The sequence below is a fragment of the Caretta caretta genome, chromosome 20 (assembly GCF_965140235.1).
Source record: "Caretta caretta isolate rCarCar2 chromosome 20, rCarCar1.hap1, whole genome shotgun sequence".
In the NCBI taxonomy this organism is placed as follows: Eukaryota; Metazoa; Chordata; order Testudines; family Cheloniidae; genus Caretta; species Caretta caretta.
In genome coordinates, this window is record NC_134225.1 from 479,703 (window position 1) to 506,087 (window position 26,385).

The following is a 26,385-nucleotide window of genomic DNA, read 5'->3' on the forward strand; positions in this document are numbered from 1 at the left end:
CAGGGGGCGCCGGGAGCCGGGGGCGCCGGGAGCCGGGTGCGGTTCCGGGCCGGGCCGGCAGGGGGCGCCGGGAGCCGGGTGCGGTGCCGGGCCGGGCCGGCGGGGGGCGCCGGGAGCCGGGTGCGGTTCCGGGCCGGGCCGGCAGGGGGCGCCGGGAGCCGGGTGCGGTTCCGGGCCGGGCCGGCAGGGGGCGCGCGGCGCTGCAGCCGGGCCCAGGCGGGCGGTGGCGCCGGGCCCCTCCCCCTCATGTGACCGCGGCGCTGGGGCTCAGCATGGCGGAGGCGGCGGCCGCTCCTGCTGCGCCCGGGATCCGGAGCCCCCAGCGCTGAGCCCGGCCCGGCCGCGCCTCCCCGTCCCCGACATGGCCGAGCCGGCAGGCGGGGGAGCCTGCTCCCTGCCCCGGGAGATCCGCGAGCAGCTGGCCGAGCTGGAGCTGGAGCTGTCCGAAGGTGGGGGTCGGTGTGGGGCGGCAGGAGTGGGGCTCGGGGACGGGGCTGGGGGCAGATTGTGGGGCCGGGAGGGGCTCGGGGTAGGTGTGGGGCTGAGCGGTGGGGTGGAGGGGGATAGGGGTGGGGTGGGGTTATGGCTGGTGGGTGGAAGTTGGGGGTTGGGCTGGGGCTGGTGGGGGTAGGTGTGGGGCTGAGCACGGCGGGTAGGTGGGAGGTGAGTAGGTGTGGGGCTGGGAGGGGTTGGGGTAAGTGGAGGTGGGTGTATGACTGGGGTTGGCTTAGGGGGCCGGGAGGGGCTCGGGATAGGTGTGGGGCTGAGCGGTGGGGTGGAGGGGGATAGGGGTGGGGTGGGGTTATGGCTGGTGGGTGGAAGTTGGGGGTTGGGCTGGGGCTGGTGGGGGTAGGTGTGGGGCTGAGCACGGCGGGTAGGTGGGAGGTGAGTAGGTGTGGGGCTGGGAGGGGTTGGGGTAAGTGGGGGTGGGTGTATGGCTGGGGTTGGCTTAGGGGGCCGGGAGGGGCTCGGGATAGGTGTGGGGCTGAGCGGTGGGGTGGAGGGGGATAGGGGTGGGGTGGGGTTATGGCTGGTGGGTGGAAGTTGGTGGTTGGGCTGTGGCTGGGGGGCAGTCAGTGTGGGGCAGGGAGTCTTCTCTGGTCCCTTGCTTGGGGTGGGGAGGCTGGAGGCTCCCCTTACTGGCCCTTCTGTGTCCTCGTCCTTTTCCTCTTGTCCTCTCACGGGACGTTTAGAGGATTTCTTCCTCCTCTCCTTGCCATGCTCTTCCTGGCTGCGGGAGGAGCTAGTGGAGGGTGACTGGTCTGGGTTTTGGGGAGCCCCCAGGCTGTGGGGGCAGTGGATGGAAGTGTTGGGGGAGCCCCCAGGTGGCTAGGGATTGTGGGGGGTTAATTGGGATAAATCCCCTTCACATGCTAAAACCTGCTTGTGTCTGTTTCGGTGGGGTGGGCAAATATTTGTGAGCCTCCCTTCTGCCTTCTCACAGACAGGCTGTGTTGCGCGGGGGCGGGGGGTTGAGCTGGGCCTATCTCCTTTATAGTGGGATGACCCAGTGTGTCCTTTTTTCTGGTGTTTGAACGTGCTCCTCTTGGTACTCTCAAGCTGTGTTTAATGGGGTGAATCCCAGTGGTACGCTCATCCCGCATGCATCTTTTTAGATTTCACCACCCAGGCTCCCCATGCTTGTAGCCTGTCTGTCCTCTAATTTCTCCCATGTACACAGCCAGCATGTGTGTTGTGGCCAGTTTTTGCAGCACCCTCACCTTTGAGATGTAGTCTAGCATCCCTTAAATGTTAGTCTCTTCGAGTCTGTGTCTAACGTTCCTGACTTACGGTGCTCTGCTGATTTTCCTGCAAAAGTCTGAGGGGAGCTGTGGGTAGCTTAGAAGATGATTTCATCCTTCCAAAGCCCTGGAGAGAAAACTTTAGGGAACAATCATGTGCAAGCCTCCAAGGGTGCATATGTGGAGTGCCCTATGGGTCTTATCTAAGCCCTAACTGATGATTGTTTATAGTTTGGGACTGACAATTCTCAGGTTTTCTTACAGATGTTTTCTTCTTTGTTTGCTGCCCTCATGAATTTTAAAAGCTGTTTTAAGGATTTTGAGGGGAGCGGAGACTGGAGAAAATCAATGGTGGGGGAGGGGGAGAGAAGCTTTGGATAACAATGGAAAAAATACAGCATAATGTTCTCTCCATATGACCTGAGCAAGTTGTTTCATGCAGCCATAATCAGTTCACACAAAGTTCCTGTTTATATTGAAAACAAAACCTTAACTTGTGTTTGAGACATGAATGTGACATTTCCTCTTCCCTTTAAATGTACATAGGGTGTTTTCTGTGCCCTAGTATCTAGGTTGTTGCCGTCAGTATGGCTGTGTTGTAAATTTCTTCTGCTAGATCTGTACTTTAATATTTCTATCAGGCAAGAGAAATGTGTTGGAATCTGGGGTGGGTAGATGAATCTCGTGAAGGAAATGGCTATATTTTACAGATTGAAATGCTCTATCCATTGCAAGTTACTGGGTTCAATTCAGGTTTCAGAGTAACAGCCGTGTTAGTCTGTATTTGCAAAAAGAACAGGAGGACTTTTGGCACCTTAGAGACTAACCAATTTATTTGAGCATAAGCTTTCGTGAGCTATAGCTCACTTCATCGGATGCACCGGTTCAATTCAGGAATTGCTAAGTAACATTTCTTGGCTGGCAGGAGGACTGACTAGATAGTCATAATGGTCCCTTCTGGCTTCAAGGTGCTGAGCATCTTAAATGCACATAGACTTGGATGAGGGTTGGCACTCAGCATCTTGCAGGATGAAAAGTGTCCTGTAGCAGCATGAAGATAGCACTTCTCAGTTGAAGCCATTTGTTAGGAGCCTTTTAATGCTGGTTTTTGTTTTGCCAGGTACTGTTCAGAAACACTTTATTTAAGCATTTAACTAGAGTGGTAATCCTATCTGGTGTTAATGTTTATGGACTGTTTGACAGTGTGAAGTACTGAGGAATTGTCCTTTTTGATGCCCTTGGATATCTCATGTAGAAGAACTCTTAATTGCAGAATTTACTGGTTTCAGAGGAACAGCCGTGTTAGTCTGTATTCGCAAAAAGAAAAGGAGTACTTGTGGCACCTTAGAGACTAACCAATTTATTTGAGCATGAGCTTTCGTGAGCTACAGCTCACTTCATCAGAATTTACTGGAACATTCTGCTGCTGGGAAAGCATTTGTGTGTTGCAGTGTGTGTAACTTATTTCTCATGATATTAAAGAAAAGGCTAACCCTCTGCATAGTGTAACTTTTTGATACATACTGTCATGCTCTTCGAAAACCTTGTCCTGTTACTGTACTTTCTGATCTTGAGGCTGTTGAAACTGCAACACAAAGCAGCATGAAGCCTTAAGCTGCTTGAATTGTTTGCATACATTTTTTATGGTTCTGCATACTTTGAATATTGGGTGTTTCTTTGCAGAATCTTTTGCTTGCCACTTACATCTTTGCGGCTGGCATTTAACTCATATTATATTTTGCTTGAAAATCTTCCTAAGGAGCACTCGCTTGCTGCTTTTTTTTTTTAAGCATGAGAGTCTGATGTCTAAACAGTATATGTAGAGAAATAACATTCTGCATAAAGGGACAAGGTCAGACTAAAAACTGTCTTGGTTCAGTTACAATAGTACATTAAATGAAAGCCTGTCTCCTAAGTAACTCCCCCGTTGCTCCTGCCCCCAAATTGTGGAACTAACATGTTTGATATTGCATTGTTTGCTCTGCGAGTGTGTTATACCCCCTCCCCCACCCTGTGTCTGTCTTGTCTGTTTAGGTTGTCAATGGTTTGAGGCAGGGACTGTTTACTGTTGTGTTTGTACAGTGCCTAGCACAATGGGGCCCCGTTCTTGGCCCTTAGGGTTTACTGTAATAAATATGATTATTAATAAGAATAACGCTAAATTTTAAGGAAGGAATTTTCAAAGAAGTCTAAAGGAGTTAGGTGCTTTGTCATTATGCACTAGACCAGTGCTGCGTACATTGCAGTTTAATATGAGGTTTGGCTTAATCACCACCTTTTTAACAGACTTTAAGGTCCTGATCCTGCAAACTTCTCCTCTCTCTGAAGCCAACAGGTGCAGTGGCCTGCCTGACAAAGCAGCCTAAAGCTTCTTGAAAATGTCCCTTAACTGATATCTTGTTTCTGAGACAATTGGGGCCTGACTTATACTGCCTATTGACTTGCTCAGCATCTCTTGAAAATAAGTCCCTCTGCTGAGTTAAGATTAGAGACTTTAATATGAGCTGCTCTGTTACTTTGATCTGCATAATCCTGGGTCTGTGTGCATAGTGAACACCATTGCATGTGAGAGCTGTATTAAAAAGGCAACATTAATAACTTTTGAGGGTAACCAGTCTGTCCTTGTGTAAACAAAAGGAATCCAGTTCTTTCTCCTTGCATCTGCTTTTATCTCTGCGTTTCATTGTGAGGTGGTGGTTGTTTACCTTCTGGGTGTTTCTAGTGGGGATTCTGAATAGGGCACCACAACAGGTTAACTCTCCCCATTTCTGAAAGGGGAGAGGAGCAGAACCTGTGGGGAGAGTGCATATGAACATCAAGTCATGCATGGGGGATGCGCAGCATTGTTTAATTCCTGGTATAATGTGTCATGGAGAGGTGTGGGACAATGTTGTGCTATTGTCACTGGGTTTCTTCAGGTCACCTCTTATGGCTTGTTTTTGCACAGTGTTAGGTAACTGTTAGCCTACGTGGTTTGGGGTATTTATAACTCTGACAAAGAAAATGCAATATTAAACCTAATCTGGCACCATGCATGGAAGAGATGCTGCATTAGCATGTGAGCTGCAAAATGGAACAGAAGGATTATTTTAAATACATACAGAAAGTGGAAATTGTGGGCTTCCTTAAGGAACAGTCTGTGTGGCAAAAGCAATAGGACTAATTAAGCCTCTGTTCTCTGCAGATCATTTCTGACCAAACCTTGTGGTCAAAATGGAAAGGTCAGAAGCCCAATCCCTCAGTACACACACAACTTCTGGGCAAAGCACTAGAAGACATTTCATAGAGTAGCTCTGCGGTTGCCCCGTGCCTTGTTGCAGAAGTATCTTCAAATATGTCATCAATGCTTCTGATCTGCTTGTGGCAGTAGGAACTGCTGGTAGATCTGTTGTTGCTATGAATGTTACTAGAAATACTCTCCTTGTCAATGGCGGGAACAGCTTCTTTTGCCTTTTTTCATTTGTTTAGTATTCCATTGCACATCTCCTGTAAGTTCCTTGGAGAAGGGACCTGGTCTCCCCCATGTTAACCCGCTATGTTATAAACAATAAATGAACCATTATAAATGTGTCAGTGACCTATGGGTACTTACATCTTGTTCTTCCTTCTCTAACTCCTAATTTTTATCCACCTCTTACACCAGATCTATACTACAGACCTATATCTGTATAACAACATTGCTCGGGTGTGAAAAATCCATACCCTTGAGTGATGTAGTTACACTGACCTAACCCTTTGTGTAGACAGCGCTATGCCAATGGGAGAAGCTCTCCCGTCAGTGTAGGAGTGTCTTCCATAAAGCGCCACAGCAGTGCGTGGCTGTACGTGAAGACAAGCCCCCAGTAACACCTGTATTTCACATCAGTAATGATGTGAAGTACTACTTTGAATTTTCATCTACTGCTCTTTAATGAGATAAAATCCTCAGCACTTCAACTTAGACAAAAGCTATTGATCTGCTTCCCCATCCTTGACTGAAGCTCAAAAGAATGAACAGTTTCACGTTTCCATTAGAAATTGGCACGCTGTTTTACACTTCTGCCAGCTGAGGTGCTGCACCTGGAGTGTGTTTTTGGGGCCACTCTGGATGTTCGTACTTAAAATGTTCTCCTGGATTTCTGTGGAAAGTGCTCCCACTTCATCCCCTAATTAAGATCTCTTGCCCTCTGTAAGTTTGGCCTCAGTCAAATACAATGTTAGCAGAAGTGTCTCTTTGGCACTGAATTAGAATGTGTTCAGTAGAAGAATACATCCTGAAAGAGCTCTGTGTATCTTAGGGTTTCTACAGTATCATTTGTTCCCTTAGCTCAGAGAATTGATAAAGGTGAAAGGCTCCGTATGCCATTAAGCTTGACCTGATCTCAGCAGCTGGAAATGGTTACTTTCTTTGGCGATGTGTGTTACCTGATCTATTAACTGTGTATTGATTATCTGAGACTTCCCAACTGACAGATTAATACTCTGAGGTTTGACAAGCTTCAGTTTCAAGAGTAGGCCCAGAGCTGTTAGAATTATGGTTAAATTGGAAACTCCAATGTGCATGGTTGGAACATACTTGTGAAAAAAGCTTTTGAATTTGCAATCGTTTTATTTGCACAATCAGTGAACACACAAAGTAATGCAATATTAGCTTTACATCCAGTGTTGTGCCATACACGTTCTCCCCTAGTTCTGATCTAGGAGTAAAGAGACAGGTGGAGTTCTATGAGAGTCCTGTCCTATCCCTGGCATGCCAAATGGCCGAAGTCTCAATGGACTAAACTGGGGTTAGGCCTGTTATAGTATCCAATGGCTTCCATGAATATTCGTAGGAGTATTTGGCCTCCTTTGCCCATAACTAACTTCCTCACCCTAATAATATTGGGGTGTCCTTATCCTATAGGCTAGTATATTAATTATCTCAAATTTATTAGCATATATGTCAGTTGGTTACTATAGCAATTTTGTGGTTGTCTGCTGATACTCCTATCCCAAAATACCCTAACCGGCATTAGCTGACTTCTTGAGGGTACCTGTCAGCATTTTATGCTAGACATCAGCAGAATTACGTATTGCAAAATTATATCGTATGCTGCTATCTTGTGACTTAGGGTCACTGTTGGTCAGCTTTCTTTTGCTAAGGCTTATAGGCCTAACTTCCTATGCTAACTGCTTAAGCTACTGTCTTACATGCCTGTGGGCTTTGTACCTGTATCTTACTATATCTTAGCTTTATGCTTAAAATCTGACTTTAAACCTGTAAGTAATCCATAAACTACATCTGTGTGGATTGAGTTGGTGCTGGTCCTGGCAGAGAGGAGCCCATGTTAGAAAGTCTCTCACACCCTTAGGCCCTCATATCCTTGCTCCTTTCTGCAGTGGTCCAGCCATATAGGACGGAGAGCCTGTCATGGACTCCCAGGTCTTATGGGAAGAGGGGATATCTTTTCTCCCCAAAAGGTGCCTTTCTGCAGAATTCCAGAGTCTGGACTGGCTAATCTGCTCAGTTGCTGGTACAGTAGAACCTCAGAATTACGAACACCTCGGGGATGGAGGTTGTTCGTAACTCCAAACAAAACATTATGGTGGTTCTTTCAAAAGTTTACAACTGAACATTGACTTAGTACAACTGTGAAACTTTACTATGAAGAAGACAAACACTGCTTTAACCATCTTTATTTAAACAAAACAAGCACAGAAACAGTTTTCTTACCTTGTCAAATCTTTTTTTAAACTTCCCCCTTATTTTTTTAGTAGTCTACATTTAACACAGTACTGTACTGTATTTGTTTTTGTTTTGTGTCTGCTGCTGCCTGATTGCATGCTTCTGGTTCCAGATGAGGGGTGTGGTTGACTGGTCAGTTCGTATCTCTGGTGTTCATAACTCTGAGGTTCTACTGTATGTTCAGGAGCAGGTTGATGTATGACTTAGGAGGGAGAAGAATATATGGTGCATTAATTCCATTTTTAGATAAAAATGTTAGTGTTAAAGCACTCTATCATTGAGGCTGGGGCTGTTCTTTCTAGGCAAAATTTTCTCGCGCTACTTTTCATTCAGGCTCCATCCCAGCTGTGTTAGAGGGACAAAGGGGGCAAGATATGAAGAGGCTAGGGCAGGGAAGAGGACACATTTTCAAAAGATCAGTGAGACGTAGTTACAGGGAAGCAGCTTCCTCCATCTGGAGCTCCAGAGGAGTTGGGTCAGCTGGAGAGGGAGGCCTGTGCTAGGCCTGTAATTATCATGCGCCTCAAGCGGATTCATGTCATATAATACAAGCTGCGAGGCTGTTGCACTGTTCCGTAATGTGGTTATAACATAGGCGAGGCTGAACTGTTAAACACCCCCCTGTGACGTGACGTAACTTGTAGCGTTTAAATGCAGGCCCAGAGTTCTCCTGCTTGCATATCGGACGTTAGATGCTTCAGAACGTGGCCTGATATTCAGTGATGATGTACGCTTGCTGTGGGCGCTCAGCACCACTCAGAATCTTATTTAGGCCCCCAACTTCGCAAATGATGCCCAGTGCTTTCGTTCTGGGTGACCATGCCAAGTCACAGCTGTACTAGCTACAATTTTGTTGTAATACAGTTGCTCTTAACCAAGCTTCCCTGACTAGTGTGGACAAGACAAGGCTAGCCCAAACTGCACACCAGCCCTCCCAGGCCTTGTCACACTTTTCTTCATGCTTCCCAATGGTGGGAATGCTAGTGTAGATAGACAGCTGGTCTTTTAACCCCCATGACAGCTACACCTGCTCTGTGCAGGGGTAGATGATGTAGTGGCGAATGTGCCAATGGCTGGTCTTCATTCCCACTCCCACTGTGTAAAATTCTAAGGAAAATGTAGAGACAGCCCTAGCAGTGCAAGGTGTCGTGTATAGCAGTTTTAAAACAAGACTTGGACAACAAGAAACCCCATCGTCTTGGTCACTGGTAGAACCTTGCTAGCAATAATGGTGTCTAAGCGTGAGTGTGGCCATCACAGACCGTGATTGCCAGTGCTACAAAACTGACCAGGTTTAAAGAACAGTAATTTGACTCACTGTGGACTTCACTGAGTGCGTGGGATCCATCTGTGTTACAGCTAAGCTTAAGCCCCCTGTGCTCTTGGTTCAGTCATGGTCACACAGCAGTTCTCGCCCCAGGCCCCTTAGATGTGGAACCATCCACTGCAAACTGAAATATGTGGTGAGCGCCTTTTAGCTAAGTGGATGGATTTGGAGATATTAATTCCAGAGGCTGTCTTCAGCCTCTTCCTCTGTGACCTGTTGTCTTGAGCTGGCGTTGCCATACGCCATTCCATATGGCTAGACAGAAGAGGGATGCTGGTAGGAGCAGGGGAGGGTCTCTGTTGGGTAAGGTAGCCAGATCTCTGTAAGAGCTCAGGAAGGTGGTGTGGTCATCAGCATGCTAAGGAATTCTGGGTTAGGGCTTCAGAGCGCACATAGGAGTAAGTGTTCAGGAGGCTGTAGGGGTATTTCCCTCTCGGTCTCTGAAGGGTTCTCACAATTGAGTGCCCCTTTGTACAGCACCCAGCACAAATAAATGGAAAATGACAGTCTCTGCCCCAAAGAGCTTGAAGTTTAAAAGGTGAGATAACAGGTGGAGGAGACAAGCAAGAGGCTCTGGGTGGGGCTTGGAGAGAAGGGGTCATGCGTAATAGTGTGCGTAGTTCTAAGCCAATGGGGGCAGTAGTCACAACTCACCGCCTACTCATTATTCTTTGATTTCCTGGCTTCTTTAACCTCCCTTCCTTTCACCCTCCTGCCTCCTTCCCCAACTGAGCCACAGGTGAGAGACTGTGTTTAGCACTATGGGTTGACCTCTTTCCTAGAGGATTAAATGGTCAAGTCTCATAATGATAAATAGCCTTATTTGGCTGCCAGTTGCTGTTGGACCTTGGTTTCTGTCATCTGTTTTTAACTAATAAATGGATGTCTGTGTAGTGAATTTCAGCTTGTGCAACCCAGGAAGGAATTGGGGTGTGGCTGGGGGGGACCGGTCTCTCCTTAGGAACAGGCAGGAATTCCCCTGTTCGAGATTCAGTGTGTGTCACTTTAATCTGATCTCATACTTGCTCTGAGCTGAGTGCTGCAGGGTCATTGTATCTTTGTGCTTGCTTCATGCTGTTGAAGGAGTTAAGGTTTCTGTTGACTTTTCTGGTTAAACATACATTTTGCTGTCTGGTCTGTAACTTCCAGTGTGGGTGTTTCTGTGAATGACTTCATGCACCTTTGTTTATTCCTCTTAGGGAGGGCTGTATCTTCCTGAGGAATCAAGAATGTACTTTTGCAGAGAAAGGTTTCATGTTAAATTTTTAGAGAGCAAGGTATAACAAGTGGTGCTGCAGGTCAGGATTGAGAGGTGTCAGGAGAGTGGTGGGGTTAGCCAGGGATGAGTTCTGCAGGGCGGGATGGAGATGTATTGATAGAACTGCATGGGAAACATAGGATGACTGTAGTTAATGGGATAGGGTCGTCATTTCCATTAGAATCAAAATTCACTGCAAAATCTTGATTTTCTTCTCATCTAATAAATTGTATTTAGCAATTTTCATCCTTCAGTCTGAAAGGTGGGTGAAAATTATTTTACAGCTGGAGAAACTGTGGCATGGAGATTAAGTGATTTAGGCAAAGTCACACAGCGAGGCTCTGGTAGGGCTTGCAATAACTCACATCTCCTGAATAATCTGTGTCCTAGTTATGGGGCCATACTGCTTTTATAATTCGTGTATGCAGTAACTGTGACATAGGTCTTGGGTTAGACAGAACTGGTTCAGTGGCGATTGTGATTAGCCCGCTTCTTTAATTTACCTGCAAGACTGACAATTGTTACTGAGTCTGCTGAGAACTCTGCATGCGGATTTGACGTGTCTGCAGCCTACAAAGGGACAGTTGTGAAGCAGTGGTTTGAAATGCATAAACATCCTGTTTGAGTATGTCATGGGGGGTGTTATGCAAATCCAGAGAGCAGTATTCGCGCCTTTGTTGGTTTAAAGAAGATTCTGATAAGAGTCTGCAGTTCTGATTGTACTTTATTCTCTTGGGCCTTATAACCTGGGAAAGAGTGACACAGACATGGTTACACGTGGTTCTTAGCCAGTGTCAGTGGCTCAGCTGGAAAGAGGAAATACAGCCCAGAAATAATGCACGATGGAGAAGCAAAGAAACAAAGGGTATGTGTACATTGCGAAGTTGTCGACAAAACTTTTGTCTTTCACAGGTACTTTAAAAAGCCCCCCCATGAAAGACAAAAGTTTTGCGGACACAAGTGGCAGTGTGAGCGTTTTGCCGACAAAGCTAACGCTGCTCGTGGGGCTGGAAGTATTTTGTCAGCAAAAGTGCCAACAAAGAGCATTTACACACGCTGACTTTTAGCAACAAGGCCATGTCGACACAGCCTTGTTGCTAAAATCTGTGTGGTGTAGACAAACCCAAATAGTCCCCATCACCAATGAATCAAACAGAAGGCCTGAAAGATCCCCTGAAAGTTATGCCATGCAGATGAGCAGAGCAATGAAAACCATTAGAGGACTGGAGAGATTGATTTAAGAGTACAGATTGTAGATTGAAAGAACTAAATACATATAGCTTGGCTGGACTGTGGTTGTGGGGGAAATATTACTACCAACACATGTCTGAAGGGTGTAAACACCAAGGAGGAAAAGGGGGATCCAAGCTAGGGTGACTGAGAGTGGTGGGAGAAAATAAAGAATGCACCAGGTCTTTTAAATACTCAGCTGTACTGAAATAGGGGAGAGAAGACTATTGAAACCTTTGCTGGGAGATTTTATGCAGCCCTCAAGGTTAAGGGGATATCCTGCACAGGCTGAGAGAACGGGGCTGAGGGTCCCTTCTTCTATGAACTCAACACATAAATGTCTTCTGGCACAGAAGAGGAGCCTGTCTGTAACCAAGCTTTTGACAGTCCCTTACAATAACTTTGTGTTACATCCTGGTCCCTACATGAACACAAACTCGCTTAATACCCCTTTCTGAATGCTTCACACTTCAAGTACCTTTCATCTGAGCATCTCTTCGTGCTCTGCAAACATTAAGTAATCCTCACAACATCTTTGTGAGGCCCTGGCTTATGCATGTGGGGATATGAGTCACAGAGAGATGGATGACATGAGTTTCCAAAGGTTATGCAGTGAGTCAGTGGCAAAGTTGGTTATGGAAATCAGGAGTTCTTACTACCCATTCCCTGAAGACTAAATAATCCCAGGCAGTGACTTCTTTTTGGTTTCACTTTTCTTCGTAGTGAACATCAGCTCTGTGATCTTAAACTGTGAATCTTGTGCTGATGAAAGATGTCAAAATGTCAGCCTTGGGGACTGAATCTTTCCTTCCCTCACCCCCTGAAAACATACAGCAATGGCTGGACAAGCCTCCCCAGAATGTACCCAGCATTCCTCACTCCCTGACGTGGAGGAGAGGGGAGCTTAGTCTCTATGGCCCATTCAGTCCTTCTTGTGTCTGAGACTGCCAGCCGGAGGGCCGATTTGTGGTGGTATCCTTTGGCGATGTGGACACCTTTCCACTAAGAACTGGACGGAGAGCACAGATTCACTCCAGGTAGGAGCCAGCAAGCAGTCATCAGATGATAACATCTCATGCTGGAAGTGGAAGGCATGATATCCCATTGCCATAGGTTTAGTAACTCGATCAGTTTGGGGGCAGGCGTGGGAATGTCTGGCTGTCTTCTCTGTCCAGCACGCTTGTTTGCTGTTTTCTTAGTTCTATATGTAGGGGTTTTTTTTAGGTTGGATAAAGGGGAAAATGACTGTTTTGTTTAGCCTGCCACTCTGACCATTTGCTCTGATGAGGAGTGGGAGGCTTTAAGGGGAGACTTCTCCCCATACCCCTCCTTTCTGGTGTGTTAATTTATAAATCCTTTCATTTTAGCAGTTTCAGATGATGTGAGTCAGGACTCTGCTTCTCTGGAGCCATATTGTAGCTAGAGCCAATCCCTCTTTCTTGAGAGGGGGGACATCTGGTAGCACTGATGATTCCTGGTTTGTCTTTGGGATCCTTACTGCCTCTAGCATGACTGGTACTTGCAGCTCGTCAGGATGCTCAGTCTGCATAGATGTGCTTGGAAGTTTTGCTAACTTGACTCACCTCTGTGTTTAAAGCCTGTCCCAGGGATGGCTGCCCTAGATAGCTGGGGTTTCAGTATCGGGGTTTCAAGAGTTCATCAATTTTCTGTTTTAAATTCTATCCCGCTGAGACTTTGAGACACAAGTGTGATGGATGTTAAAATTGTCTTATGGGGTCAGACTGCTGGTCTGTTGAACCCCATATCCTTCCTGTAGTCATGGACAATACCCAGAGTTTCATGAAAAGGTGTATGTGTGTATAGAGAGAGCCTATAGTGTTTCTAACTCACATGTAATGAGATAGAAAGGTTAAGAGGTTCCTTCCTGACCCCGTGTATCTGATTAGTTTATGCCCTGAAGTTTGCCATTTGATTGGCTTATCATGTTTGTTCAGAGTGACAAAGTTCCAGAAGTCAGATTCAGATCACTGTGAAAAGTCCCCGGGGTGTGAATAAAAGCTGAAGTGAACCAAGTTGCTTGTTTGGCTTGTGTCAAACTATAATATTCAAAGATATTGTCTTAACATGATTTTCCGTAAATTGTATCTCTGAAGGTAATAAAGAACATTCTCTGAAACTGACGGTAAATAGGCAATTGGTTATCAAATGCACAAGCACAAATATAAAATCCCATTTTAAATTTGACTTTAATATTTAATAACAAAGCCACATACAAAAACATCCAGTTAATGTGCATAATTATTAGTAAGTGACTATGATAGTAATACATTTCTATCACTTGTCTTCTGGGTAATGGAATATGCACCATGTGAGACAAAACATTTTTTCATGTTAAATAGTCAAGACAGCAAATAATACCTAGCTTTTATATGTATTGTTAAATGTACTATTTTGACCATATGTAGAGATGAGATCTATACTAACAGGTGCATTAGGAAAGGGTTAGTTTGAGAACTAGATGGATCTGGGTATTGGCAATAGGCTTGTCACCTCTGGCTGCCAGTTTGAACCCGGGTCAGGTTGGCAGCGACTTACAGGGTTGGTCTTCACGGCACAGTTAACCTTGAGTTACAACTTGAGTGTTGCTTGTAACTTGAGGCCTGTCTGCACACATAAGCTTTTGGACTAATTGTCTGAATTGGGTCAGTTAAAGCAATTCCTAATTAGGGCTGACTGGAAATCCCAAATTGTTGGTAGGGTACAATGAATTAAGGAGGATCCATCAATCTAGGATAATGTCTCATTATAGTTGTATAATTAGAACAGAAAAATCTCCCTCCTATATGCACCATGTGTGAGGGAAGCACTGAATTCCAGCTAACGGATGCTCTGCAGACAGCAGCCTTCCATCTGCTACATGTTTTTTGCCACTACATTTTAATAAAGCAACATCAGTAGTGGTTGAAACTCCATGCCTGTAGTCCTCACTCTGAATAAAAGTCTGCAACTCCTGAATATTCTCTGAGAAACTAATCTGTTTCCACTCTCTTGAATATTTCCTATTTGATTAAAAAAGGCCTTTTAATACATGCGCATAATGCTTTTCCAAACTTAAAAGATCTGAGTTTCTGAGATGCTTAGATCTCCGCTATCTGTCTGCATCCTGTAGCAATGTTTATACCAAAGACAATCAGCAGGATAATAAATTTGGCGTGTCCTTATTTTTGCAAGGTTCTAGCCAGTGGGCACTTTTTTTTGTTCACTATTACCTTAGACTGTCTTTTTAAAAAACAAAACTGCTCATTGTTCAAAGCTGGCATGAGTCAATGGGATTTTTCACTTGCTGGAAATTTTTCTAATTTTTTTCCCCGCTAATTGGAGATTATAGACACTGGCATCAGGATCAGCAAATATCCTCTCTTTGAACTCTTGTGGGGGTGAGTGGGAGACTTGGGCAGCTTGGCATGCAGCCTTGCATTGTGGAAACCCAGCATATAAGTCACTGCATCAGTGATCAGTGTGGAGGCTTTCAGAAGAGTTCCCCAGCAATCAAGCAACCTGCTTTCCCCAGTCCATGTCTCTAGGGAGGGAAAAACAACTAAAATAATTGTATCCCTGCCTGACAAAATTAGGCCCTCTGTAATCTCACTATCAGAATAGCCGGATGGCTAGCTGCCTTGAAAAACATATGTTTGAATGCAAGAATAATGCATTCCATTTAGGATGGCCATAGCTGTAGGGGCTGGGTGACTTAGTGGGTAAAGTGCTCCCATTTTGCCTCTGGGATCAGGGCTAATATTAAGCATAGGGTCTATAGTGCAGCAATAAAAAGGCACTGGCTGGGACATTGTTCCTATCTGCTGTTCCTAACGAGGATGCTGTCCTTGTACTTCAGCCCTAGCAGCTTTCAAAAACTTTGATCTGTCCTGTTGTTGGAAAGAAACTTGGAGAGCAAAGGGAAGATTTACTACAAAAGTTCCAAATTGTGGCTCTGTCTGCCTAAAGGAAATGTGTAACTATATCGGGGTCGTTGCATTTGTGTAATCCTTCAACGTAGACCTTCTGCTCTGGTGCAGCTTAATCTGGTAACAAACCTAAGTTGACTGCACTGGTGTCAGCCCCACTTCGTGCCCGTGCAGCGCTTTTCCATTGGGGTTTGTACTCGGGAATGATATAAAATATCTTTATAACAGCAAAAATTTTCTTAGTGCAGACAGAACCTCTGGTGTATGGGGAGCTGGCTGGTCAAATGCTGTGGGTGGCTCCTCAGTTCCAGCTGCTAAATTTCATTACGAGGAGCTAAAAACACACAAGTGTTTTCTCAGTGTAACTTTTCCATGTGCAGTTGTGGTAGTCGCCATGAGGGTGTTCTGGGGCTGAGTGGGTGCAGAGGTGGACTGTGCTGCTGTGAATAGGAAGGGAGGTGACCATGGGACAAGCTCTCTATTACGATGTGGTGCATACAATGGAAACGTATGAGGAGTGATGAGTTTAGAGCATGCCCCCAGGATAAATTGTGGCACAGCACCCTGCTGACCTTAAAGACTCTGGACTCAGTGGATGTGGTCTGGAGGATACAGCACTGGATTGGGAGTTGGGAGATTTGGATTTGGTTTCTGACTGTGTTACCATTGTCACTGTGTGGAACCGCAGGCAAATTGCTTCTCTTCTGTGCTCAGTTTTGCTGTCTGTAAAAGGGGGATAATGGCGCTTATCCTGCTTTTGAGCCTGTGATGGAGAGTGCTATGTAAATGCTAAGTGTTGGTGGTAAGCGCATTTACTTGAATGTAGAGTTTACTGGTAAGAGGTTGTACAAAATTCATTGAGCTAAAATACACCTTTGATTGCAGGAGCGACTGTGACAGCGATGTCCTAGGGTTCTGAACATATTCTCCCACAATGTTTCCATGTCAGATTGGCTCAGTTGACAGGTCGGGATTTTTCTGCCAATGCTGCAAACTCCACCTGAGATTTGAAGCATCAAACTGTTCTGCCTCCCTCTCTCTGGCGCAATCCATGTTAAAGCTTCTATAGCCAGAAGTTTCCTGGGCCACATCAGAAAGGGCCCTTCACTCACTCCCTGTAGGAATTTGGATGTTGGGTAGAGGGAAACAAGAATTATATTTTAACATAGCAATTCAACCACCTCTTCTTTCCCACATCCCAAAGTAGGGTGAGGGAGCCCAGCCAGGCACATGCTGTTTTTTCAGCTAGATTTCACACTATCTTCCCTGGGGCGGTTGTTTTCGTCCTTTGCTCTAACCCTTTTTCCTTCAACTCACTCTCGTGTCCCTGGCATGATTAGTCTCAGCTGCACCTGGCTTCCTACTGCCATTTCTCTCTGCCTGTTCCCAGTGTGTCGTCCCCTCCTTGAGGGTTCTGCCAGTCACTGCACTTTTTTTAGACACCTTTTTTCCCCATTGGCTAACTCCAAGACCCCAAAGCTTAGGGAGCCTTCAGATTTCTGTATTTCTCTCTTGCTTAAACAGACCCATTTGCCCTGTATGCTGCTGCTTGTTTAAACAGAGAAAGCTCACTGCGTATACAACTGCAATGCTAGTGAATCCTGCACAAGTAACCTCCCAATCTACCTGTAGTTGGCAACCAATCTGCTGTAAGCAACCCTCTCCAAGTATCTCTGGATTTTCATTATATCCCTTTATCTTTAAATAAAGATCACCTCTGCCATGCAACTGGTTTTTGCTGGTTCCTTGAGTGGCCACTTAAAGACTAGTTTTACTGTATATTTACTGCAGTGGATAACATGGGACTTTGCATTGATGGAATGTAAATTGTTGTGCGCTAACAGAAAACTTTTCCTTTCTGTCTCCACTATAATCAGACCTGTATGGAGTGATTGTTTGGGACAGGAGTAGTAGCCCACAATCCTCTTAGCCTCTGCTCCCTTTGGCTATTATGGGATCTCTTCACTTGTCTTGTAGATGAACATCTTTGAGGGTTTTTTTTTAAGTCTGGGTTTACACAAGAGCTCAGGACAGACTCATGTTAGCTTTAAAGATGCTAAAAAGGTGCTGACTTTTCAGATCCCAAGTAGACAGGGCCAAGCCTTATGTTAGGTTAAGTATGGAAATAGTCTGTTGCAGGGTTTTGCAAGCCATTTCATTACATGTGTAGGCCCTATCTATGTTGACGAATGAAGTTGCATTCTAGCATGAGGCATGCCAACACATTTTCTGACAACCCAGTGGTGAAAGCACCAGTGTGTTGCTTGTACTAGCATAATCCCACCAATGCAGTGCTGTATCAGAGTGTGAGATTTCCCAAAGAGACCAGTGTACTGGAGGCCCTAGCTCCTGATGGCAGTATATCCAGAAAGCCACTAAGAACATGGTTTGGTCTGTCTGGTAGCCACCATTCTTGAAAATGATGGGTCCAGACTGACTGTAGGGAAGGTTCCATAGGCCCCATCTATGCTGTTAATGCAGCCAGCCCTTCACTTCTGAGAGTGCCAAATTAACTGCACTCGGAAGTAGTTTCCTAATTAGAGGCCATTTGGGTAAGAAACTTTAACAGAAGAAAATGCATGCAATATGGACATCCTGATAAGACTGTTTTCTTTGCCTAGTCATTGTGTCCTTATTAGTACACTTCACTGTAATTCCCACTTGAAGCTTTGTATTCCTGTCTCACTGCTCTGGAAACAGGGAGCATTTTGATAAACTACTCTGACCAGCCAATAAAAATCCAAGAAGCACTGGGGGAGGTGGGGATGGCATGAACATTGCTGCTTACATCTCAGCAAAGTTGCACAGAACAGTTGTCGTAGTCATGTATGCTGTCTGATGGGAAAGCAAAATCTGTAACTAGCACAGTCTTGTGTTGACTAGCAATGCTGAAATTCCTGTTTACAGTGTGCTTTGTCACTGTTGGGAGAAGAGCATGTAAGAGTTGCTCCTAAGGGTTGGGAAATAATCTTGGTGTCTTCCAGTACAAGTTTATATGCTGTGCAATGGTGAGCGGATGCACAGAATGAGAGATAAGATTGTTACTTTAGGAGGAGCGAGGAGCAGGGATCTGAGTGAAAGCATAAACTGGGACCTTTTGCTTACTCAGTACATTTACAGTAGAATTCTTATTTTATGAATGAATTGGGGATTGATGAGTTGGTAAAATGGAACATCTCAAAATTAAAGTACAGTGCATAAGTTGCAGTATGGTGCACTGCATTGCTTTCTTCTTGCCCTTCAAACCACTGCAGAGTGATTTCCAGTTCAGTGAAGGCCTCAGAATATGAAGGGATGTCAACTTATTCTTAGTCAACATTACTTTCACTATGTGATTCCCTCCTCTTCCCCCCCCCCCCCAATTGGGAACAATAGTTCATATAACTGGTCATTCATAAGGTCAGTGTTCATAAAATTGAGGTTCTATTGTACAAAGTTTAGTTTAACTGAATATAGAAGGTAAGTACATCTTCAAAAGGCACTGTGTCTGGGGTTATCAAACATGCCCTGTCACAGTAATGGTATATATATGCTTACATCCTTGGCTCGTAAAAAATCATTTTGGAAAAAAAATTATTTCCATTTTACAGTTGGGAAAACTGAGGGGCACAGAGGTGAGGTGACTTGCTCAAAGTTACACAAGTCAGTGGCAGAGCTGGGAATAGAATCCAAAACTTCTGATTCAGGCCTGTGTTCTGTATGGCGGACAACACTGTCTCTTTAATAAAACAGCTGACATGTAAGACATAATTTGACCAATTATCAAACAGGTGTATATGTTTAGGCTGTGTGTGCCATGGCTGTCTATCAGCTGCATTACATTTTCAGGTGGAACAAAGATTGATTATAAAGCTAAACATATAATTAGAATTCCACAAAGGGAGGCCTTCCAGGTGGAATTGCTACTGAGGGTAATTTTTGTCTAGTCTGTTTTTAAATTCTTAAGTGAGTCCCTTTTTATACTTCATGAAAGGCCATGTATTGCATGCAGAAAATGAAAGACAAAGCGAGTGAGATAATCTTTTATTGGACCAGCTTCTGTTGGTGAGAGAGACAGAGCTTTTCTTCAGGTTTGGGCAGATAAATATATTACCTCACTCACCTTGTCTCTCTAATATCATGGGATGGACACAGCTACAACTACACTGCATACATACAGAAAATGGTTAGGTTTTGAGCATCAAGGTGGATGAAGACAAAGCAAATGAGTCAGATGTAAATGATCCTACATTATGTCCTTGCTGCAACCACACCTAGAAACCTTAAATTAAACATTGGAGCAGTGTTTGTTATGTTTGCATTTGATACTTCGCTTGTTAAATCCTGTTTAAGTTTGCAGTACATCACAATGTTGTGTGGTTCATTTGCAAAGTAAGCTGTGAGTTGAACCACTGTTAAACATTTCATCGGAGTTGTGATTATCATCTTTGACCAGAGAGAGAGAGAAGTCAGTGGTAGAACATGATCAATGAGTTAATTTGCTGGTACTTTCTTCTAGGTCAGACTAATATAAACTTTTAGAGTTAATGCTGTTTTAAAATGCCAATAGTGGGGAAACAGACCACAGAAGAAACATGAAAATGTAATTGTGCTCTGAGGCTTGGGTATCAAAAGATCTTTCACTTAAGTCCCTGTGCATTTATGTATGAGGTTGTGTGTGCGATTTTTATGAGTACTTGGACAAAATATGGAGGGTGCAAGTAATGAGTTCCTAGGTTTTTGGTCTCACCCAAAGTCCGATTGGATGCCCTAATGTATCAGATTTGAAACATCATGATTCCTGTCAGAGTGTATCTGTCCCTTTACTATTTCAGGATGGATAAGCTGAGTTCCAATAAACTTGAGTGTGGGTATTTTTCAAATGAGGCCTTAAAAACAGATTTTTCAGATGTGCTGAGCAGTCAAGCTTCCATTAAATAGGGCATTGAGGCCCTGCCTAGTCAGCTGGGGTGTTACTGTCTCCTTGTCCAAGCACCCCTCTCTCCTGGGCCCCCCTAAATTGCTCTGCAGTATGGTTTTGTCCTATCTGCTGCACTCTGGGCTTTGTGCATGGCTTGTGAAGTGTGATCTTCTAGCATGGAATGAGCTGTAGAGATTTCTCTTGTACAGAAGCTCCCCGGGTTACGCAAGACCCGATTTATGCAAATCTGCACTTACAGAAAAAGTTCCGTAAGCTAGAAAGAGGAGGGTTTTTTTTTGTTTTTGTTTTTGTGTAACGGTCAGGTATATGTTTCCGACGTACGCAAAATTCGAGTTACGCAAGGCGTTCCAGAACGGTTGCTTAAGTCAGGGAGCGTCTGTATACACATTTATCTGCAGTAGTAATTCTTGTGCAATGTAATCCTGCTCAGTCTTTTGATACCATAGTATAATAGCGATGGTGCTGATAGCTCTTGAAAATAGAGCGGTGGGCAGCCTGGGCTGAGAAGGGGACTTCTTGTATTACACCTGGGTAGAGCAGCCCGTTATAAATAAAGGTTGGTACTCCGGCAGGTCTTTTGGAGCTTATTTCTACAGGCTCCCTCTGGTCTGTGTTGAGCCTGCAGCAAAGGTAGCTCTTTTTTCACATCTTAGAAATGGACACAACTGAGCATGACATTCCCTCTTCTACCAGGAACAATAGTTTATTTTTATATTGTATCCTTTTGGTGGGAGCGGTACAGAAGGCTTTATGATGAAAGATAGAATTGTGTGAGAGAGATGGACACACTGTACAATCCTGGTATACAGATTCCTCTACGAATGGAGGAAGAGCTATGTAGCAGAGAGGTAAAAGGAGAGAGTTAGAGATTTAAACTGGGGAAGGAGCAAGTAGCCTTAGAATAGGCTGGATAAATGTTCCAGGGATGGAAAAATGGAAAGAGGCAGCAATATAGAGGAGGGATTGTCTGTCAGCTAAAGAAAAGAGTCATGAGAACTGGGTTCCTCGTTCTGCCACTGATTTGCAGTGTGTGGCCTTGGGCAAGTCATTTCCCCGTCAGTTAGCTTCTCCATCTGTAAAATGCGGATAATGCTAACATGCATGTTTGAGTTTGTAAAGTGCCTTGGAATGCTTTGCTTGCAGGTGCTATATATATAGAAGACCAAAGTACTATGAGAATAGAATGGGGAGGGGAAGCTGAGAGGCATTTCTTTTCTAGAAAGGAGAAACAATTTTGTCTCCCAGGACTAGACCTTTTTAGCATCAGTGCAGCAACCTGCCCATCAAAGCTGCTCTACCAGAAGTTGGGGACTGCAATGATCATCTTCTGTTTATATAGCACTGCTCTTCCGGAGGGCTCTGAAAGTGCTGTGCTAATTGCACACGTGAATTGCCTAAGCCACCTCTGGGTGAGATGTGACAACTGTTCTCCGAGTAAGGCCCCAAGAGCTCAACATACAAGTGAACCAGTAGTGTTTAAAGCAGTTGCACAGGGTTCAAGGTGGGTCCCTGCTACCTCAGTACATCCTGCCCCAAGCAATCCTAGGCAGCATCACTCCTCATGACTCACTAAGCCAGTTAATGTTTGAATATACTTTGAACATGCCCAATGCTATATACTGATAAATAAGCAGGAATGAAAGGGTCTCTTGGTATGTTGACTGTTCCAGGGAGTCACCATCATGAAGGAGAGAGGCTGTGTTTGATTCCCTGTGATATCCTTCTCGACCTCTGTGCAGGGTGCAGATTCAAAGTCATTTAACTTTATCTGTGCATGGAGAAACCTGTGAAAAGGAAAAAGGCAGCTAGGCTAGGGCAACTGGCTGGTTATGTAAAACCTTTAAGACACTTGTTCAAGCCTAAAGGAAACTCGTGATCTAAAGGCTAGCTTGTCGGGCTCAATGGGTAGTGATCAATGGCTCTATGTCTAGTTGGCAGCCGGTATCAAGTAGAGTGCCCCAAGGGTCAGTCCTCGGGCTGGTTTTGTTCAATATCTTCATAAATGATCTGGAGGCTGGTATGTATTGCACCCTCAGCAAGTTTGCAGATGACACTAAACTGGGAGGAGAGGTAGATATGCTGGAGGGTAGGGATAGGATACAGAGGGACCTAGACAAATTGGAGGACGGGCCAAAAGAAATTTGATGGGGTTCAACAAGGACAAGTGCAGAGTCCTGCACTTAGGACGGAAGAACCCCATGCCCCGCTACAGACTAGGGACCGAATGGCTCAGCAGCAGTTCTGCAGAAAAGGACCAAGGGGTTACAGTGGACGAGAAGCTGGCTATGAGTCAACAGTGTGCCCTTGTTGCCAAGAAGGCTAACTGCATTTTGGGCTGTATAAGTAAGAGCATTGCCAGCAGATTGAGGGATGTGATTATTCCCCTCTATTTGGCATTGGTGAGGCCTCATCTTGGAGTACTGTGTCCAGTTTTGGGCCCCACACTACAAGAAGGATGTGGAAAAATTGGGAAGAGTCCAGGGAAGGGCAACAAAAATGATTAGGGGGCCGGAGCACATGATTTATGAGGAGAGGCTGAGGGGACTGGGATTATTTAGTCTGTAGAAGAGAAGACTGAGGGGGGATTTGATAGCTGCTTTCAACTACCTGAGAGGTGGTTCCAGAGAGGATGGTTCTAGACTATCCTCAGTGGTAGAAGAGGACAGGACAAGGAGTAATGGTCTCAAGTTGCAGTGATGGAGGATTAGGTCGGATATTAGGATAAACTTTTTCACTAGGAGGGTGGTGAAACACTGGAATGGGTTACCTAGGGAGGTGGTGGACTCTCCTTCCTTTGAGGTTTTTAAGGTCAGGCTTGACAAAGCCCTGGCTGGGATGGTTTAGTTGGGGATTGGTCCTGCTTTGAGCAGGGGGCTGGACTAGATGACCTCCTGGGGTCCCTTCCAGCCCAGATAGTCTATGAAACCTGTGCCCATTGTAGGTACTAGCACAGCCCCAGGTGCTTTCTTGGCCCTGTGGAAAAGAAGGCGAAGGCAGTCATACGGAAATTATTGCACTTTTGTGTCAGTCTAGATTAAATCTACAGGCCTTGGTTGCTGCTGCTGTGTTTGAGTGGTCAGATCTTGGGCTCAGTTTTCAGTATGTTCATCTTCCAGGGCTCTTAGTTGGGCACTTCCTCCAGTACTAAACTCCAAGTCAAAAATAAAGCACCAGGAAAGTTGTTTAAGTCTGTGGGAAGGTGCACAAAACCACTCTGTCTTCACTGATCTCTGGAGTACTGTCTCTGTCCCCTGCTTCCTTACTGTGGTTAAATACATCTATTATGTTTATATACACAGAAATCATTAACTGAAACTGGACCCCAAATTAAGGAACTTTACAAACTTTTACAAAATCTAAGACTAATGAAATGTTTAATGACTTAATTCCAGTGGAAAATGGTTTTAAAAGAAATAATTCTCTACAGTGTCTGACGCACCATTGCAACGCTGAGAATCTGAAAATGAGACTAAAAATAGAGAAGTGGAGTTGGCTTCACTGACTTTCATTGTTCAAGTTCAGTTGTGTATAGGATAAGAGCTGCCATACAGGGTCAGAGCAAAGTATCCTGTCTTCCGACAGTGGCCAGTGCCGGGCGCCTCAGCGGGAATGGACAGAACAGGGAATCATCAAGTGATCCATCCCCTTTCGCCCATTCTAAGCTTTGGCAAACAGAGGCTAGAGTCACCATCCCTGCCCATCCTGGCTAATAGCCATTGATGGATCTATCCTGTATGAATTTATCTAGTTCTTTTTTAAACCTTGTTATAGTCTTGGACTTCACAACATCCTCTCGCAAAGAGTTCCACAGGTTGAATGTGTGTTGTGTGAAGAAATACTTCCTTCTGTTTGTTTTAAACCTGCTGCCTATTAATTTCATTTGGTGATGCTTAGTTCTTGTATTATGAGAAGGGGTAAATAACCCTTCCTTATTTACTTTCTCCACATCAGTCATGATTTTATAGACCTGTATCTCATCCCCCCCTTAATCGTCTCTTTTCCAAGCTGAAAAGCCCCAGTCTTATTAATCTCTCCTATATGGAAGCTGTTGGATACCCCCTAATAATTTTTGTTGCCCTTTCCTGAACCTTTTCCAATTCCAATATATCTTTTTTGAGATGGGGCGACCACATCTGCACTCCTTAGTCAAAATGTGGACATACTATGGATTTATATAGGGGCAATATGATATTTTTTGTCTTATCTATCCCTTTCATAATGATTCCCAACATTGTTTGCGTTTTTTTGACTGCTGCTGTACAGTGAGTGGATGTTTTCAGAGAATTAGTCATGATGACTCCAGGCTCTCTTTCTTGAATGGGAACTACTACTTTAGACCCCATCATTTTGTATTTATAGTTTGGAAAACATAATCCCATGTGTATTACCTTGCATTTATCCACATTGAATTTCATCTGCCATTTTGTTGCCCTGTCACCCAGTTTTGTGAGATCCCTTTGTAGCTCTTTGCAGTCTGCTTTGGACTTAACTGTCTTGAGTAGTTTTGTATCATCTGCAAATTCTGCCACCTCACTGTTTATCCCTTTTTCCAGATCATTTACGAATATGTTGAACAGTACTGGTCCCAGTACAGACTCCTGGGGGACACCACTATTTAACTCTCTCCATTCTGAAAATTGACCATTTATTCCTACCCTTTGTTTCCTTTTAACCAGTTACCAATCCATGAGAGCACCATCCGTCTTATCTCATGACAGTTTACTTTGCTTAAGAGCCTTTGGTGCGGGACCTTGTCAAAAGCTTTCTGAAAATTTAAGTACACTACATCCACTGAATCCCCCTTGTCCACGTGCTTGTTGACCCCCCTCAAAGAATTCTAGTAGATTGGTGAGGCATGATTTCCCTTTACATAGGGCATAAATGATTTTAAAAGGTGGATAATGTTGCCCAGCTTTCTAAAGTGCTCTAAGATCTGTGGATGAAAGTGCCAGATTATTGCTGTTAAAGCAAGGTGACACCTTCTTTTTCTTGTACGGGATAAATGGGGTGGGGTGCATTGTTTTGTTTCCTTCGTGTATGTGTATCTCCTATTGGGGGGAGAGTTATAGAACTATCTTAATAAATAGGATAAACTACTGAGCGTTATGTAAGTAAGCAAACTGCTTAATGACAGATAAGGCAGGTGGTATTTTGCAGCATTTTGTGAACCAAAGTTTAACAGAAGAAACTGTTTTATACAAGGTGAACAAAAGTGCTCTGCCAACACTATATTAAGTAAAGCAAAGAGATACAAACTACAAAATGCAGTAGTGATCTCTGTCTGGCACATGCTGGGGCCTGAAGTAGATTGGGTAGTGAATGATTTGTCCATTGCTAAGGAGGGCTGCTCCTCAAGCCCTGGTGGAGTGATTTGGGGAAGGAGAGGAGATATAGGTAGTAATTCTCTGCTGCTGATTACTAACAGGGGCACCATGAGAAAAGGAAAATGAGGAAGCAGGTAAGATAAAGCACCAGTGTCTCTGTTACGCAGAGGGAATTCTCAGGTGTCCTCTAGTTTGTTTAAAAAAAAAAAAAAAGCACGGCCATTTATGCAGAATGCTGCGAGCGATGCGCATGAAACTTCCAAGGATTTCTCTAACCCTACAGAATGACGTTTGCCTGGTTATTAAATGCATGTCATTGCTTGCTCTCCGCGTTGAGCTGAAGTGAGAGTTCTGTGGGAAGCTGCTAGCAGTTTGACCTTTGAAATGGAGTGCAGTGTCACTTGGCTTGGACAAGAGTGTGTGGAGCATCGGAGACTACTGCAACTTTGCGTGTATAGTGTCTTGTTGCAGAAGCCCTTTTTAGGTAAGTATGTAACTTTGCTCTTGTAGTACTGTATTAGGGGAAAACCTTTGTTAGCATAAAGTAATCCCAGTTCATACAGGTTTCAGAGTAACAGCCGTGTTAGTCTGTATTCGCAAAAAGAAAAGGAGTACTTGTGGCACCTTAGAGACTAACCAATTTATTTGAGCATGAGCTTTCGTGAGCTACAGCTCACTTCATCAGATGTTTACTCTGATGAAGTGAGCTGTAGCTCACGAAAGCTCATGCTCAAATAAATTGGTTAGTCTCTAAGGTGCCACAAGTACTCCTTTTCTATATACACAGAGAATATGAAACAATACCTCCTCCCACCCCACTGTCCTGCTGGTAATAGCTTATCTAAAGTGATCATCAGGTGAGCCATTTCCAGCACAAATCCAGGTTTTCTCACCCTCCACCCCCCCACACAAATTCACTCTCCTGCTGGTGCTAGCCCATCCAAAGTGACAAC

At 44.6% G+C, this 26,385-nt stretch overlaps 1 protein-coding gene across 2 annotated transcripts in view; it reads left to right on the plus strand.

The window, feature by feature from the left end:
* The first annotated feature begins 249 nt into the window (after positions 1-249).
* DIP2B (disco interacting protein 2 homolog B) overlaps positions 250-26,385 on the plus strand; it is a 131,086-nt gene continuing 104,950 nt past the window's right edge. For both annotated transcript variants that reach the window (XM_075121577.1, XM_075121578.1), the window contains exon 1: positions 250-449. In XM_075121577.1, the coding sequence (XP_074977678.1) occupies positions 362-449 (88 nt within the window). In that variant the 5' untranslated portion in view covers positions 250-361. The remainder of the gene's footprint in view (positions 450-26,385) is intronic.